A 12747-nucleotide genomic window follows, 5' to 3' on the forward strand; every position below is an offset into this window, starting at 1 on the left:
AGAATCATTTACAAAAGTATGAAGCAAATGTGGGAAACGCAAGCAATGGTGGAGTCATGGAGGACCACAGACGTACGCATACTGCTGTTTGATGTTCCTCTGGAATCGCCGAGAGTCTTTTCCAATACAAAACATTGTCGATCATTGAGATTGCAAGACTCGTTCTCGTCGCACTAATGATTAAAGCAGCGACTGCAACGGTTTTTGATAAGCGAGTTATTTTTAGATGTGAACTTGTGAAGAGTCACCACATTCCCTGTCTCACAAACAGAGCTCACGTCTCATTCGCCATCTGAAAAAGGTCTTCCTCTGTCACATGTTCACATCATGGGGAGGAACAGTGGGCCAGCATACGTATGGCCTGGGTGAGGAAACTGCATGTGAGATGACTTAATGACGTATTGCATAATTTACCAAAAAGGCAGTCATGGTAATACCGATTCATTAGGCCTAATTGTTATTAATCGTTGGGTGGGGGGGCGGGAAACTGCCGTTTTTGCTTGATGCTGATGTTCCAATTCCATTCACACTCACCGGAAGTCCTAAAAATAGCTCCCGGCTACAGTTCTGAGTGGTAAACAGAATAATGCATACAATATAAAATGTGTTGTTACATGGTAAAATAAAGTATTAATTTGGTGTGTGCAGATTTGAGACGGAGGTTAGAAAGCATCAGAAAACCAGTTTATGGTGCTGTTCAAACTGTCTGTTTACTAATGTTTCAAACTGAATTTTTGTAACCTATATACAAAGAAACCTTAGACCAAACAGTTTTATGAGACCTTAACTTGTGATTTCCTTATAATATTTGCCCTTGACAGAAACACTTTGAAATACATTGGCTGTGACTATACCTAACTGTTATTCAAACTACATTATTAATGAGGTATTAATTTAAGATTAAATATGCAATGGATTCAGGCCTTGCCTTTTACACTGTGACATTGTTTCCATTTTAAGTCTAAAATGTGATACTTCACTTGCAAAAGAGGATTTACTTTGTCATTTTGGACTCCGCTTTCACTTTCTGAAGAAAAACATCGCCACCGTCAAGATAAAAGCTAGGCCTTCAACTCTTTAACCTGATCAACTGTGAATGCTGTTTACTCAACTCGGCTACAAAAACAAACAAAACCAAAGTACAGTATTAGGAAAAGCTAAGCCTGTACAGAAGAAAGGGTTCTCTGACTCAACCACAAGGACAATAGACAGAAACATATGATGCCTTTGGGGGTGAGACCAACAGCGTGTCAAGCTGCTGCTAAGAACAGAGTAGTGCGTCGAGGCACTGGCTCTTGTCGTCACAGGAAATCCACTAGAAGTTGAAGGCAGTTCTAGCAAGTTAGAAGTTGTATAAATCAGCCCACAGGTCCTCTACATGCCTCTGTTATTTCACGTCATCTCACACCTGCACAATGCACTGCAAAGGATTAATTAAGAGGTGTATGTGAGCCTTCACACAGTACCAGACGACGAATGGAAGAGACTGGAGCCCACACACACACAACCACACACACGCACACAAGGACAGGATCATTGTAGCAGCAGCCTCTATTTCACTCACATCTCTTTAAAGAGCAATTAACGAAAAGGAGTATCCTTTTTGCCAACAAGAGGTGGTAGCCAACTGAGAGACAGCAAAAGTATACAATGAGGTCAGTATTATGATTTGTTGTACGTTTTATTTGTGTGTGAATGTGTGTTGTACTGCTGAAGCTGTCTTCTACTTCTTGGGTTGCAGATTGCAGATGCACAGAAACTAATCTGATAAAATTAGTCTTTGAAGCTCAGATTCAGGTGCTCAAACTTAAAACATAAAACTCTTTCTACTTTCTGTTTTATCAAAAACAATTAAGAGCAGGGTAATACCAAGTGTACTTTATTGATTTAAAATATATCCTCCGCTCTTATTTTTCTCATGAAAATATTTGCCATAATGATTGAAATTCTCGCTTTAATTTTAATACACGTTAGAAACTGCTGTCTGCAGGTATCTTTTCCAGTGTTGATCAGTAGAAATCAGAAAATTACTTTTGTTTTTAATAGAGTACAAATGCTTCAGTCATAAACAGACTATAAAAGTAACTTCAAACATTAATTAGTAGTTACAGGTTATTAAACGGTATAAAACATGTAGAACTATATATATGTTAAATTTATTAAAATATATATTCAATATATTAAAATATATATTTTAATAAAATAATGTAACTATATATGTATTTATTTAATATTGTGATTGCAATTGGCAAAATATTTACACAAATATAAATGTCAACATGTTTAATGTTTAAATGTATGCATGGAAATCAAACTTCACAATAATCTGTATTTTTTGTAGGATTCAAATTATGGTGCCCATCCCATTATTTTGCTTGGTTTTAAAAACTATTGTATCATGCTTTCCCTTGGGGGATGAGGGTTGTCCATGCGTTTATCCTTTGCAGTCAGGTATGGTCTCTGATATGGTCCGCAGGGGGCCAGCAATGGAGTTGATGTTGTTGGCAGATCCCCTTTTAAAAGTCGTTCTCTTTCTGTGAGATTACTGTGACATTAACCCAACGAATCCTATTACAGAGGTATAACTAATAATCCTGTTAAAGCACACTGCTCTAGCCAACACCCTACCTCTGCTTGAACCTTGAGGTGACAGTGATTGTAGTAGATGATATTGGTTTTATGTGAGTTTGTGTACACATGTGTTGTAATCTGTTAAAGATGTCCCAGCCTCATCTGTGCATAGAGTAAGGTATTAAAAGGAATATGGTCTAATTTAGCCATATCTGGAGAAAATGGGAGTTTGGCGGCTTTTCACTTAATTAGCCGTTAAGGAGTGTGCTGGAAAGTTTGCACAATTTATGAAAAAAACTGTGAACTTGGTCAGAAACTGCTTTCAGCCTGAGTTTCTCCTGGGGTTTATTTAACCATTATATAAAAACAGAGCTTGTGTTTTTTTCTTATGATTATTATGGGAATTCTTGTTGTAGCACAGGAAGTGCTTACTTTGTCATATTGCTTCTTACATTATGTAATAAAAGCTGTTGTTGTTTATACAGATTAACTGCAAACTGTTGATTAATTTTGGTCTGAACAATGTGGAGATGCTCTGTTTTTGGATACTGAGGCCCAGCTGTGTCCTCTCTGTGTGGGCATTCTGTCAGTTTAGAAGTAAACGTTCCCTATTGTGCTTAATTGTAAAAAACAATGCCTAATATTAAGGGACAACCAATAAAACCAGTTTCACTTGTATTTCGTAGCAGGGAGAAGATACTATTTAAAATCAAAAATTCAACATTACTTATACAAAAAAAATGCTGGCTATTATTATTATTATTATTATTATTATTATTATTATTATTATTATTATTATTATTATTATTATTATCATCATCATTTAGTCTTTAAATGTGTATTCTTTAATCTGGAATATAGTGAAATACACATTGGCAAGGACTACCACTGTATGCACAGATGAAACCAACAGAAATGTCCTTTCTTGACTGACAAGGTATCAATATGTCAAATGCATTGAATCAAATTGTTTAATTTTTATAAGTGAAAAAGCTTGAATCGACTGGGTGCCTTTGAGCTTAATCAAAGTGAGACTAGAAGCAGTTGTTTCACTTTAGATGTCTTTTGATGACAAAAATTTACACAAGATAAAATGGTGCCTTTTCATCACCACACTTGTACACATCCTGAAAGCATTTTGTATTCTAACATGCAGCCCAGGGCATTCCTCCAGAAAAATACTGCTATGGATATGAACCTTGATACGGTCAGCTGTGGAAAAATACACATTTACATTCCTCTGTAAATGCAGGGACACAGGATTTTGAAGTCATGGATCTGGTGATTTCTACAGTTCTCAATGCATTGCAGGTTAAAGGATTATAAAAAAAAATGTTGTTGCTGCTGTTCTAGAAACATTTTAAATAAACGAATTCATAAAAGACAATTGAGAAAACAAATTCAGAGAAAAACAATGTGGCCAAGCTGGCAGTGCTTTAGTATCCTTGTGGCCTCTGTTGAGAGTCCGGAGGTTATTTCTAGCTTGCGGCCCTCTAATACCCCTGTAACGGCTGTACCTCTGTCACACTGTGGTTGGAAAATTTGGTTTTGTGAAGCTGCAGTTATCTACATCCTCCCGTATTCTCTGAGCAAGTTCGAGAAAAATCTTCAGCCTGGCCCTGTGCTTATTAAAGAAAGAGGGCACTTTTTTTCTTTTTTTGCTGACATCCTTTTGCAATTACAGTAATAATTCTCTAAATCTTGAAAGTAAAGAGATTTCTTGACACTTCCTTCATAGAACGTCTCCAGATCTGAGTATAAGCAAGGCAATGCATATTAATACACTTTGAAGTTTCCTTGATTACATAGAGAATTACTAACTTCACTTTTATCAGAACAAAATCCCCAGTATTTTTGCTATTTTATGAAAAACATCTGTGTATATATAGTACAATAAAATGTTTTTCCCCCTGTATAAAAGCTAATAGAAATTCTTAATCTTATGTCTTTAAATGTCATTACTGACTGGCGTGGCCTTTATAGGACTTAACACTTGTAGTTCGCAACAAAAACGCCTTGGTCACAGCAGACCCTTCGATTCACATGAAGGGGTTTCACACTCTATTATAGAATTTGGTTTGACATATTGCAGCATTTCTGATCATTGATGAAACAAACAAACAAAAAATAGCATTTGATAAAGCTTTGCAGCACAAGCCCCTGCTTTAATCTCAGCTCTCCAGGTGTTCAGATAGGTGGGTGAGCTGCACGAAGCTGGCAGACGTATTCTGTACAGCAACTTGCTAACTGCTTAATTCAGCTCTCTCAAAGTGAAGAGCTCAGTAATGACAAAGACAGGCATTGTATGTAGAGAAGGCTGTGCAGGGGACAGATAAAATTAGGCATTTTTGGTAATTTGAGAAAGGTAAGATTATACCATTACTTTTTTCTTCTTGATTATCACATTAGCTTTTTCTTCGGAGTTTGCGTTTTGTCAGCCTATGGTGTTCAGTTTTGCATTGCAGTCAGACCTTGCATATCCAGTTGTTACAGTGTTTAATACCAAATAGAATTCTGTTCAAATAATTCAATTGAAAAAAATTAAATTACAAGGAGATAAATAATATTTATTAAATTATAATCAAACAGGGCCAACAACATGATGTTAAAATCAACCCCCACAAACTACAAAATAATGTGTTTCTCAGGAAGTAATGAGCTCTTATTGTTAGGTTTTAACATATCTGGCTATTGTGTTATTTATTGAGTCTGATACAATGTTGTCTTGTTCCTATTTGAACATTACTCTGTGTTGTTTTCATGTATAGTGGTTCTGAGTGTTTAACAAGAAGTAAAAATATGATGATCTCTTTAATTCAACGAATTTAACCTTTTCTCTTCCGCCCTCAGAACGAGCTGGTGAGACAGTTTTAAGGAACCCACTTAGACCCGATTGAAATGGGGAGCCGCCCTAGCAAAGGCCGACGCAACTCTTCCCAGCAGCCGAGTGTAACTAGACAGCCTGACACCCCTCAGCCAACTTTCGCTGGTAAGATTGCCAACTGACACACACTCCTGCAGAGACTGACGTGAGTTGCCAGAGAAATACAGGGAATTTTGAGCCATTCAAGGGTCTATGATTTATATTTAATTGCTGGCCAACAATTTCCATTTCTGTTATAAGATGCAGGAAAGCACATACCTGAAAAAAGGGGAACTTAATGGAAAATAAATAAATAGCTAGATTTACTGAACCCACCGCAGTTGTTCTCAACAACATTATTGTCACAAGCAAAACCTTTAAAGTCTACATCTACAGGCCCAGTCCCTGGTAACAGTATTTTTGAAAAACAGCTCGTCTCCCTCCTACACAGACTTCTGCACCCCTTTTCTAATGAAAGCCTTTGTATTGTTGTCAAGCTTTTGTAACAGATTCTGTAGCCCCACCAGTGTCACAAAATCGTAATGGAAAAAGCCCTGCACAAACTAACGTGCACAACATTAAAATAACTGTTTCGATATCTAGAAGAAATTGATTATTTTTAAAAGCAACTAGTTTTGATAAACTCACAAGTATAATTATACATGCTGTATACTCCTTCCTAAAGTGTTACATTGAGCTCTGTTTGGTTTCTTGCAGGGGTTGGTGGTGGTCTTTTTTAACCATGTCAAAGATCTCTAAATTTTTACATTTAACATATTTAATCTGAGCGTTTATTTAAATGTTACAGTCCTATATAGTGTTTTAATGAGATTTTATGTATTTGTGGCGTGTTTTATGTTTTTTATAAACTTTATTTGCCAAATTGTGGTGTTAAGGTTAAAGTAATATCTAAACATTGCATTTTTCCAAAGCAGCTGTACTACCATTTAAAAACCCCACTAAACACCGAAATAATTCAAGGGTTATAAAAAGTGAGACAGAATAAATACGATGATACAAATCAGACTGAGCACACGGTCATATATAAACAAATAGCTAAAGAAGAAAAAAAAAGTACATATTATATACATCAGAAAAGGGCCAGCTATAACTAACTATAACCAAACAGAAACTTTAGAAGACCTTAAAAAGAAGACTATTCTATGAAATGTGTGTGTTTATGTATGTATGAGAATTAAATACTAAAGAACTAAATATCTGCATTTCTGTTCTTGTTTAGCGTGTAACTGTAAAAAAAAAAAAATCTGCTGCTGTGGTCGCTTTTGATTAGATCTAATGTTTCTTGTCCACCAATACAAATGTAGTACTTTTGAATACATGTTCAAGCAGTTTGGGCCTAACTCTGTGTCTGTCTTCTGGCTGTGCAGATCTCAGCAAATATGTGGTGGTGTCCCTGTACAACTATCCAGCTGGGGGCCCTGGGGACTGCAGCATTCGAGTTGGGGAGCGACTCAACGTCCTAACAGAGTACGAGGCCGCGGCGCGCTTCCCACACATCACAACATGCATCCACATACAGACACAAGTGACACAAATACCGGCAACTGAACTATACACATTGTCCTGACAATTCTAACTTGGTCATGGGTTTAACAAGGACTGCACATCGAAGTCAGACCTTATGAAACCAAATCAGCAAGTTTGATTGCTGCATCGAAATGCTAAGACTATACAGTGGTTGCTGTTTTTCGAAGGGGCGTTTCTCCCTGCTGATCTGTCGCTGTGCGTCTGTTTCAGGGATGGCGACTGGTGGAAGGTGAGCTCCACAGCCACGGGAATAGAAAGCCACATCCCCAGCAACTACACTGCCAAAGTGTATCACAGGTAAGCAGTGATATGTGACACAATGTGGACCACAACTGCATGAGGTTCTGAAATGCTATCCTAAATAACGTTGGTGGGGGTCTGGGACATTAGGCAGCCTCCAGCTAGGCAACAATGATGTCATACCTTCCCCAGTGGGTGAGGCAGTACCTGCCTCTTAGAGTTTCCACTGGTCTATCTGCGTTGTGTTTGCGTTACAGTATGGGGATTTACAGACATGGAAAGTGTGCCTGATGCCACTCGCTTTGCCCCTCCCTCTCCACAGGTGGCTATTTGAAGGCATCAGCCGGGAGAAAGCCGAAGAGCTGTTGCTGTTACCCTACAACCAGGCCGGCTCCTTCATGATCCGCGAGAGTCAGACGCGGAGAGGTGAGTCACTTCCAGCCCAGCTTCTCAACGACTAAACTCCCTTACTCCCAGAGCTGCCCTCCGTGTCTACCTGCCTTTCACAGTTCACTGCTGTGTTCTTTACGTACTCAGATTAAATTTCTCGAATTAATTCTCAATTTCACCGAAGATCTGACTTCCAAAGCAACATATATATTGTATTCTTTTTATTTGATTCTTGTGCTTGATTAGAATGAATTCATAAAAAGTACTGAATATAAATGAATTAGACTGAAAAATGCATTTTAAACCTACTGTACAGGAAAACTAAGTAGGTTCCTCTATTCTTTTCACTGTGACTGCCTTATCACTCTAAAAGCCACTTAACCACAGAGAAACAAAGACACAGAAAGGAGATGAGAGATAGCATGAAAGAGAGAGAGAACAATGTTATATTTGGCCTCAGTAGAAGTTATGAGAAAGCCAGAACAGTTTGCAACAGATCTCTCAACATGGATCCATCTCTAGCTAGTGCTATATTTTCAATTCAGGGTATAAGAGGGTCTCCTCTAAATGTTTCCGTTAATGCTACATATTTTCATGTGCCAGTTGAAAGGAAATGACAATTACACCTCCACTAATTTGTGTATTAATGTTATTGTTTATGCATGCTCACACACCTGCAGATGAACTAGAACAGAAGTGGTAAGACGTTCAAAGCAGCTCATCAGCGTGCTAGACCCAGGTGTCAAAAAACACAAGATAAGATTTAATACAAATGTACACTTTGAACATCCTAGAAAACGTTATTGCTTCATATCTACTTTACATGCGGTTCTTGTAAATATATATATATATATTTTTTATATTTTTTCTAGTAAAAAACAACAACAAATTATCATGTTGGTTTACTTTTATTGTATTGTACTGTCGACATTTCTGAAGGGACGTTGTGCCTGGTAGTTTGTCACAGAGAGAAAATGAAGTCTTCACTTATACAGGAACTGCTATTAATAAAAGCCACTGTTTGTGTGTTTGCAGGAGGCTATTCCCTATCCGTGCGGAGGAACACCAGCTCCTCCTGGGAGTCTGTGAAACACTATCGCATCCATCGCTTACACAACGGCTGGTTCTACGTCTCCCCCCGGCTGACCTTCCCCTCGCTCATCCAGCTGGTGGATCATTATTCTGGTGGGTACCTTATATAAAAGTATTAGGCATTGCTTTTTCAGTTTTAAAAAAACATAACAAAAAAAATGACTCTTTCCAAATTAAAGACTTATTAGATTATATATTTTATAGAATTTGAAATACATGGCAATACATGCCTGGCTACTTTGGTAGGATATGATTTTGACTCAGCAGTCCCCTGCTTGAAACACTCCTAATGAAGCCCTTCCTTTCCAGAGGTGAGTGAGGGTCTGTGCTGCCTCCTGAGGGAGCCTTGCTTCATTCAGGGCTCCAACAATGTCCCAGTCTTGAGCGGACCCCCACCGATGGCAGTCAGAAAGCCCACCCTCAACTGGAAAGATGTGGACAGGTACAGTGTTTTTAATATACAATTTTTTTGTGAAGAACAATACTAAATAAGCTGGTGCTTTTTTGACTATAGAACCCAAAGCTATGGATCTGGGCATTTTAACATGTAAGGTTTGGGGGTAATCTTTTCTTTAGGTTATGAATACTTAAATGCACTCAGATGTGCTTGAATACATAGCAGAGGGGTTGGCAACTCATCAAAATGAGTGTTTTGCATGTCTGCGTTGTTTAACGGAGCTCTTTCTATTTCCATCCATCTGCAGCTCCATGCTGTTCAGTACAGACAAAGCGGAGTCAGGAGAGCCATTGGTGAGCGAGGGGCTTCGGGAGGCAATAAACTCCTACCTGTACATGACGGAGGAGCTTGACTGTGAGTCTTGCGGCAAGGGCTGGAAGACTTGAAACTAAAAGACGCCAGAAACCAGGGAAGAGACCTCGGGGATGAGCAACAGCACCAAAGACTGTCTCCTGTTGAGTCCTCTGACATTCTCCATTTGGGATTGTTTTTTGTAATTATTTATCTTCACTGCCTGGTGCAGTTTTATCTGACACTGATTTTAACAAAATCAAACTATCCTCCCGAGTGGAGCAGGACCATACTGTAACTGTGGTCCACGGAATGGCTGCACTCCCACCACCACGGGTCCCAGGGACACAAGGACAGTGGGAGATTGAGACGGGAGGCCCTCATTAACTTCCTCTCATTGTCGTTCTTCGTCAATGTAACTGACACCTTCACAAAGACAGGTGCTTTGAAGCAGCTCGCATAGTGCAGGTTGAAATCAAGTGAAAAACAAGGAAGATTTATGACAAACTACAACACACAGGATCTGAAGCTGGGGAACCCTTCTGTTTGTAGACAGCGTTTGGCGATCACACAGGAGGATCTCATGACATTGCATCCCACACATGGACCACCCAGAGCGACCCATAAGTACATGCATCTGTCTTCCACCTTACAATATCTTATCAGTTGCTATTACAATTGGGTTGGGACTTCTATTTATGTTTTATCTTCTTAATACCGTTTCATTTTACTTTTTTATGCACAGTGTAGAAGCGGTCCGACGATTGAACTTTTTTTTTCTCTCCATTTGCTTCGTGCCAACTGAGTATTTTCCATCGCAGTTTCCACTTCAGTCGAACACTTTATTTTTTTATTTTCCATAATAGAAGTTAGGAGAAAACGAATTGATTGCTGATAGCCATGAAATTAAAATATGAAAAAAAATCAACCAAAATCATTTTTTTGCCCTGTTGTTTAAGAAATAAACAATGCAAGAGAGTTGTTAAACCATTATTATATATTATTATTATTATTATTATTATTATTAAAAGGACAGCAAAAAAATAAAATAGCTACCAAAGGAGATATTTGGTTATACTTCTCAAAAAAGTGAGAATTTGTAATTTGCATATTATGATCAATAAATGTATGCATTATAAACAATGTCAGACTTGTTGGGTTGTAATGAACAAAACAATTGGGTTATTTTAAGCAATGTACTCATTTATTCAAGGTGACGCATGTGTTTGTTCTTAAAGTCTAGCTAAGGGGAGGGGGGGTAGATGGACACAGGACGTGGTGGCTAAGTTGTGGCCATGGTATAGAAAGGCTGATGACACTTTTGTGTACTGAGACCTTGGTTTCAGCAACACCAGATCGATATAACAGATCGAGATTAATAAATGTTTATGAAAACAACAACACAAGTTTGGACGCAAGTGTTTTGAGTTACCCAGATTATTTAAGCGTCTTTGTAGTGTAGGAGAAAGAAGAAAAAATACTGTAGCACCATAGTAATCAGTGTGTATTGAAATGCTTACTCTAAAATTGTTTTTCATTTTCCCCCAAAGATGTGAAGTGGTTACGTTTTGCAATGCAGATTTTCAGCAGTTTCACAATCAAGGTCCTGTTTGTGTGTGCCGTTTCATAACTTGTAAATAATTAATACAAAATAAATTATTTATGGTGAATAGATATATTTTGCATTCCTTTCATCCTTCCACTAAAACATTTTTATTATTATTATTATTATGATTATTATTATTAAATAATATATGCAAGGTTTTTTTTTTTTTTTACCTTTTTAATATATTGTTCTTCTCTACACTTAAGGCACTATGCATAGGGACAAGGACATAAGCCCCGCCCCTTTGGGTAGCATCCTCTTTCTCAGAAAACTAGGACTGCATTCGCAACCTAACGTTTTCCTCCATTTAAACTGCACACTTAGCATCCAAAATCTATAGAAGGTACGAGTCCAAAAGAGCTTCACTGTGAGATTCACCACTGTGTTGCTGTAGTTCAGTCTGATCCCGTGTAATCTAGGGCGATCTCTCAGTTGTTAGCATGCAGCACCACACTGAACCCACTACTGGAAGGAGCATTCAGGTAACAGTTACCCCCACAATAAAAGATTGTATGGGATAAGGCTCAAGAAGGCCACTTTTCTTGAAATGTACACCATTTTAATTATCTAGTCTAAAATATATAATTATAATAATAGTATTACATGTATTTATTTCACATTCAGTTCAGGGGAATTTTACAGGTACTCAGTGCCCTGTATTATGAGCACAATAGCACAGCCCTGCTTTTAAAAGCCTACTTATATTTTCCCCTGGGTGTCAAAAGCAAACTTTCATTGTTGCTGGTGCACACCTTAATCGACAACATGGCCTGTAGTCTTTTTTGATGTTATGCTGTGACCTACTTTTCCATTGTGTGCTCTTCAGAAGAGCAGGGAACCGTCATTGAGCTCGGCAGTGAAGAATGAGGTCTGTGGGTGAGTAGGACGTGTAGGAAGCTCCAGTTCACTGGATCTTGTTTCTTAGAATATTCACAACCTAGCGCACACCTGCCTGTAGTTTAGGAGTGTTTACCATAGCAGCACATGCACCCCCACCCGCACATCACCACGTCCCAGTACCTGCCGGTCTCCATCTAGTGCCAACACAATTTGACTTTGTTTCTACAAACACAGAAATACGCTCAATATAATTTATCAAAGTGTGACATTACATGGTGACAAAATATATTTTTTTAAATATATAAGTCTAAATAAAATAAATGTACACATGTGCAACATCATGTACAGGTACACTTGTCAAACGTTGTATTTGTGGTCAAGAACAGAGACAATGACATCGGGCCGCAACATCCTGTGGAAGCCATTTTTTTAATTTTTATGTAGAAAATTTGATCTGAATGTTTCTATAGGTTTACCAGAGGTGCTAATGAACCTATGATGGCATTTGATCACTTCATGTTTGTATTAAAAACACAGTGGGTGTTCAAAGTAGACTTGGCAGGTGTAGGTCTGTCAACCAAAATCTGATTTTTAATCAACGGAATTAAAATGGTGTTTTTTTTTATCACTACCTACTTATTTTTTCCACGTATAACGATTTTTTAATACAATTTCATCCTACTTTAATGAAAACAGTCCTACGCAATACTCACATTCATACAGGCATCTTGTCGGGGTCAGCGTGTCACTGGATTGCGTCACAGTTCAGCGGCCATATTGGCGACACCCACTCCAAATAAACAAGACAACAAGATATATTTGGGCAAATAACTGCAAAAAAACAGTGTC

The 12747-nt window shown here is 38.1% G+C and overlaps 1 protein-coding gene across 1 annotated transcript; it reads left to right on the forward strand.

Annotated features, from left to right (window-relative positions):
- The first annotated feature begins 1372 nt into the window (after positions 1–1372).
- Positions 1373–11126, forward strand: sla2b (Src like adaptor 2b). Its single transcript, XM_066702460.1, has 8 exons — positions 1373–1655; positions 5422–5560; positions 6823–6922; positions 7193–7279; positions 7545–7648; positions 8648–8797; positions 9014–9146; positions 9409–11126. The coding sequence occupies exons 2-8, from the start codon at positions 5470–5472 to the stop codon at positions 9545–9547; spliced, it is 804 nt and encodes a 267-aa protein (XP_066558557.1). The 5' UTR covers positions 1373–1655; positions 5422–5469; the 3' UTR covers positions 9548–11126.
- Positions 11127–12747: the final 1621 nt, after the last annotated feature.

The sequence above is a fragment of the Amia ocellicauda genome, chromosome 4, assembly GCF_036373705.1.
Source record: "Amia ocellicauda isolate fAmiCal2 chromosome 4, fAmiCal2.hap1, whole genome shotgun sequence".
Lineage (NCBI taxonomy): Eukaryota > Metazoa > Chordata > Actinopteri > Amiiformes > Amiidae > Amia > Amia ocellicauda.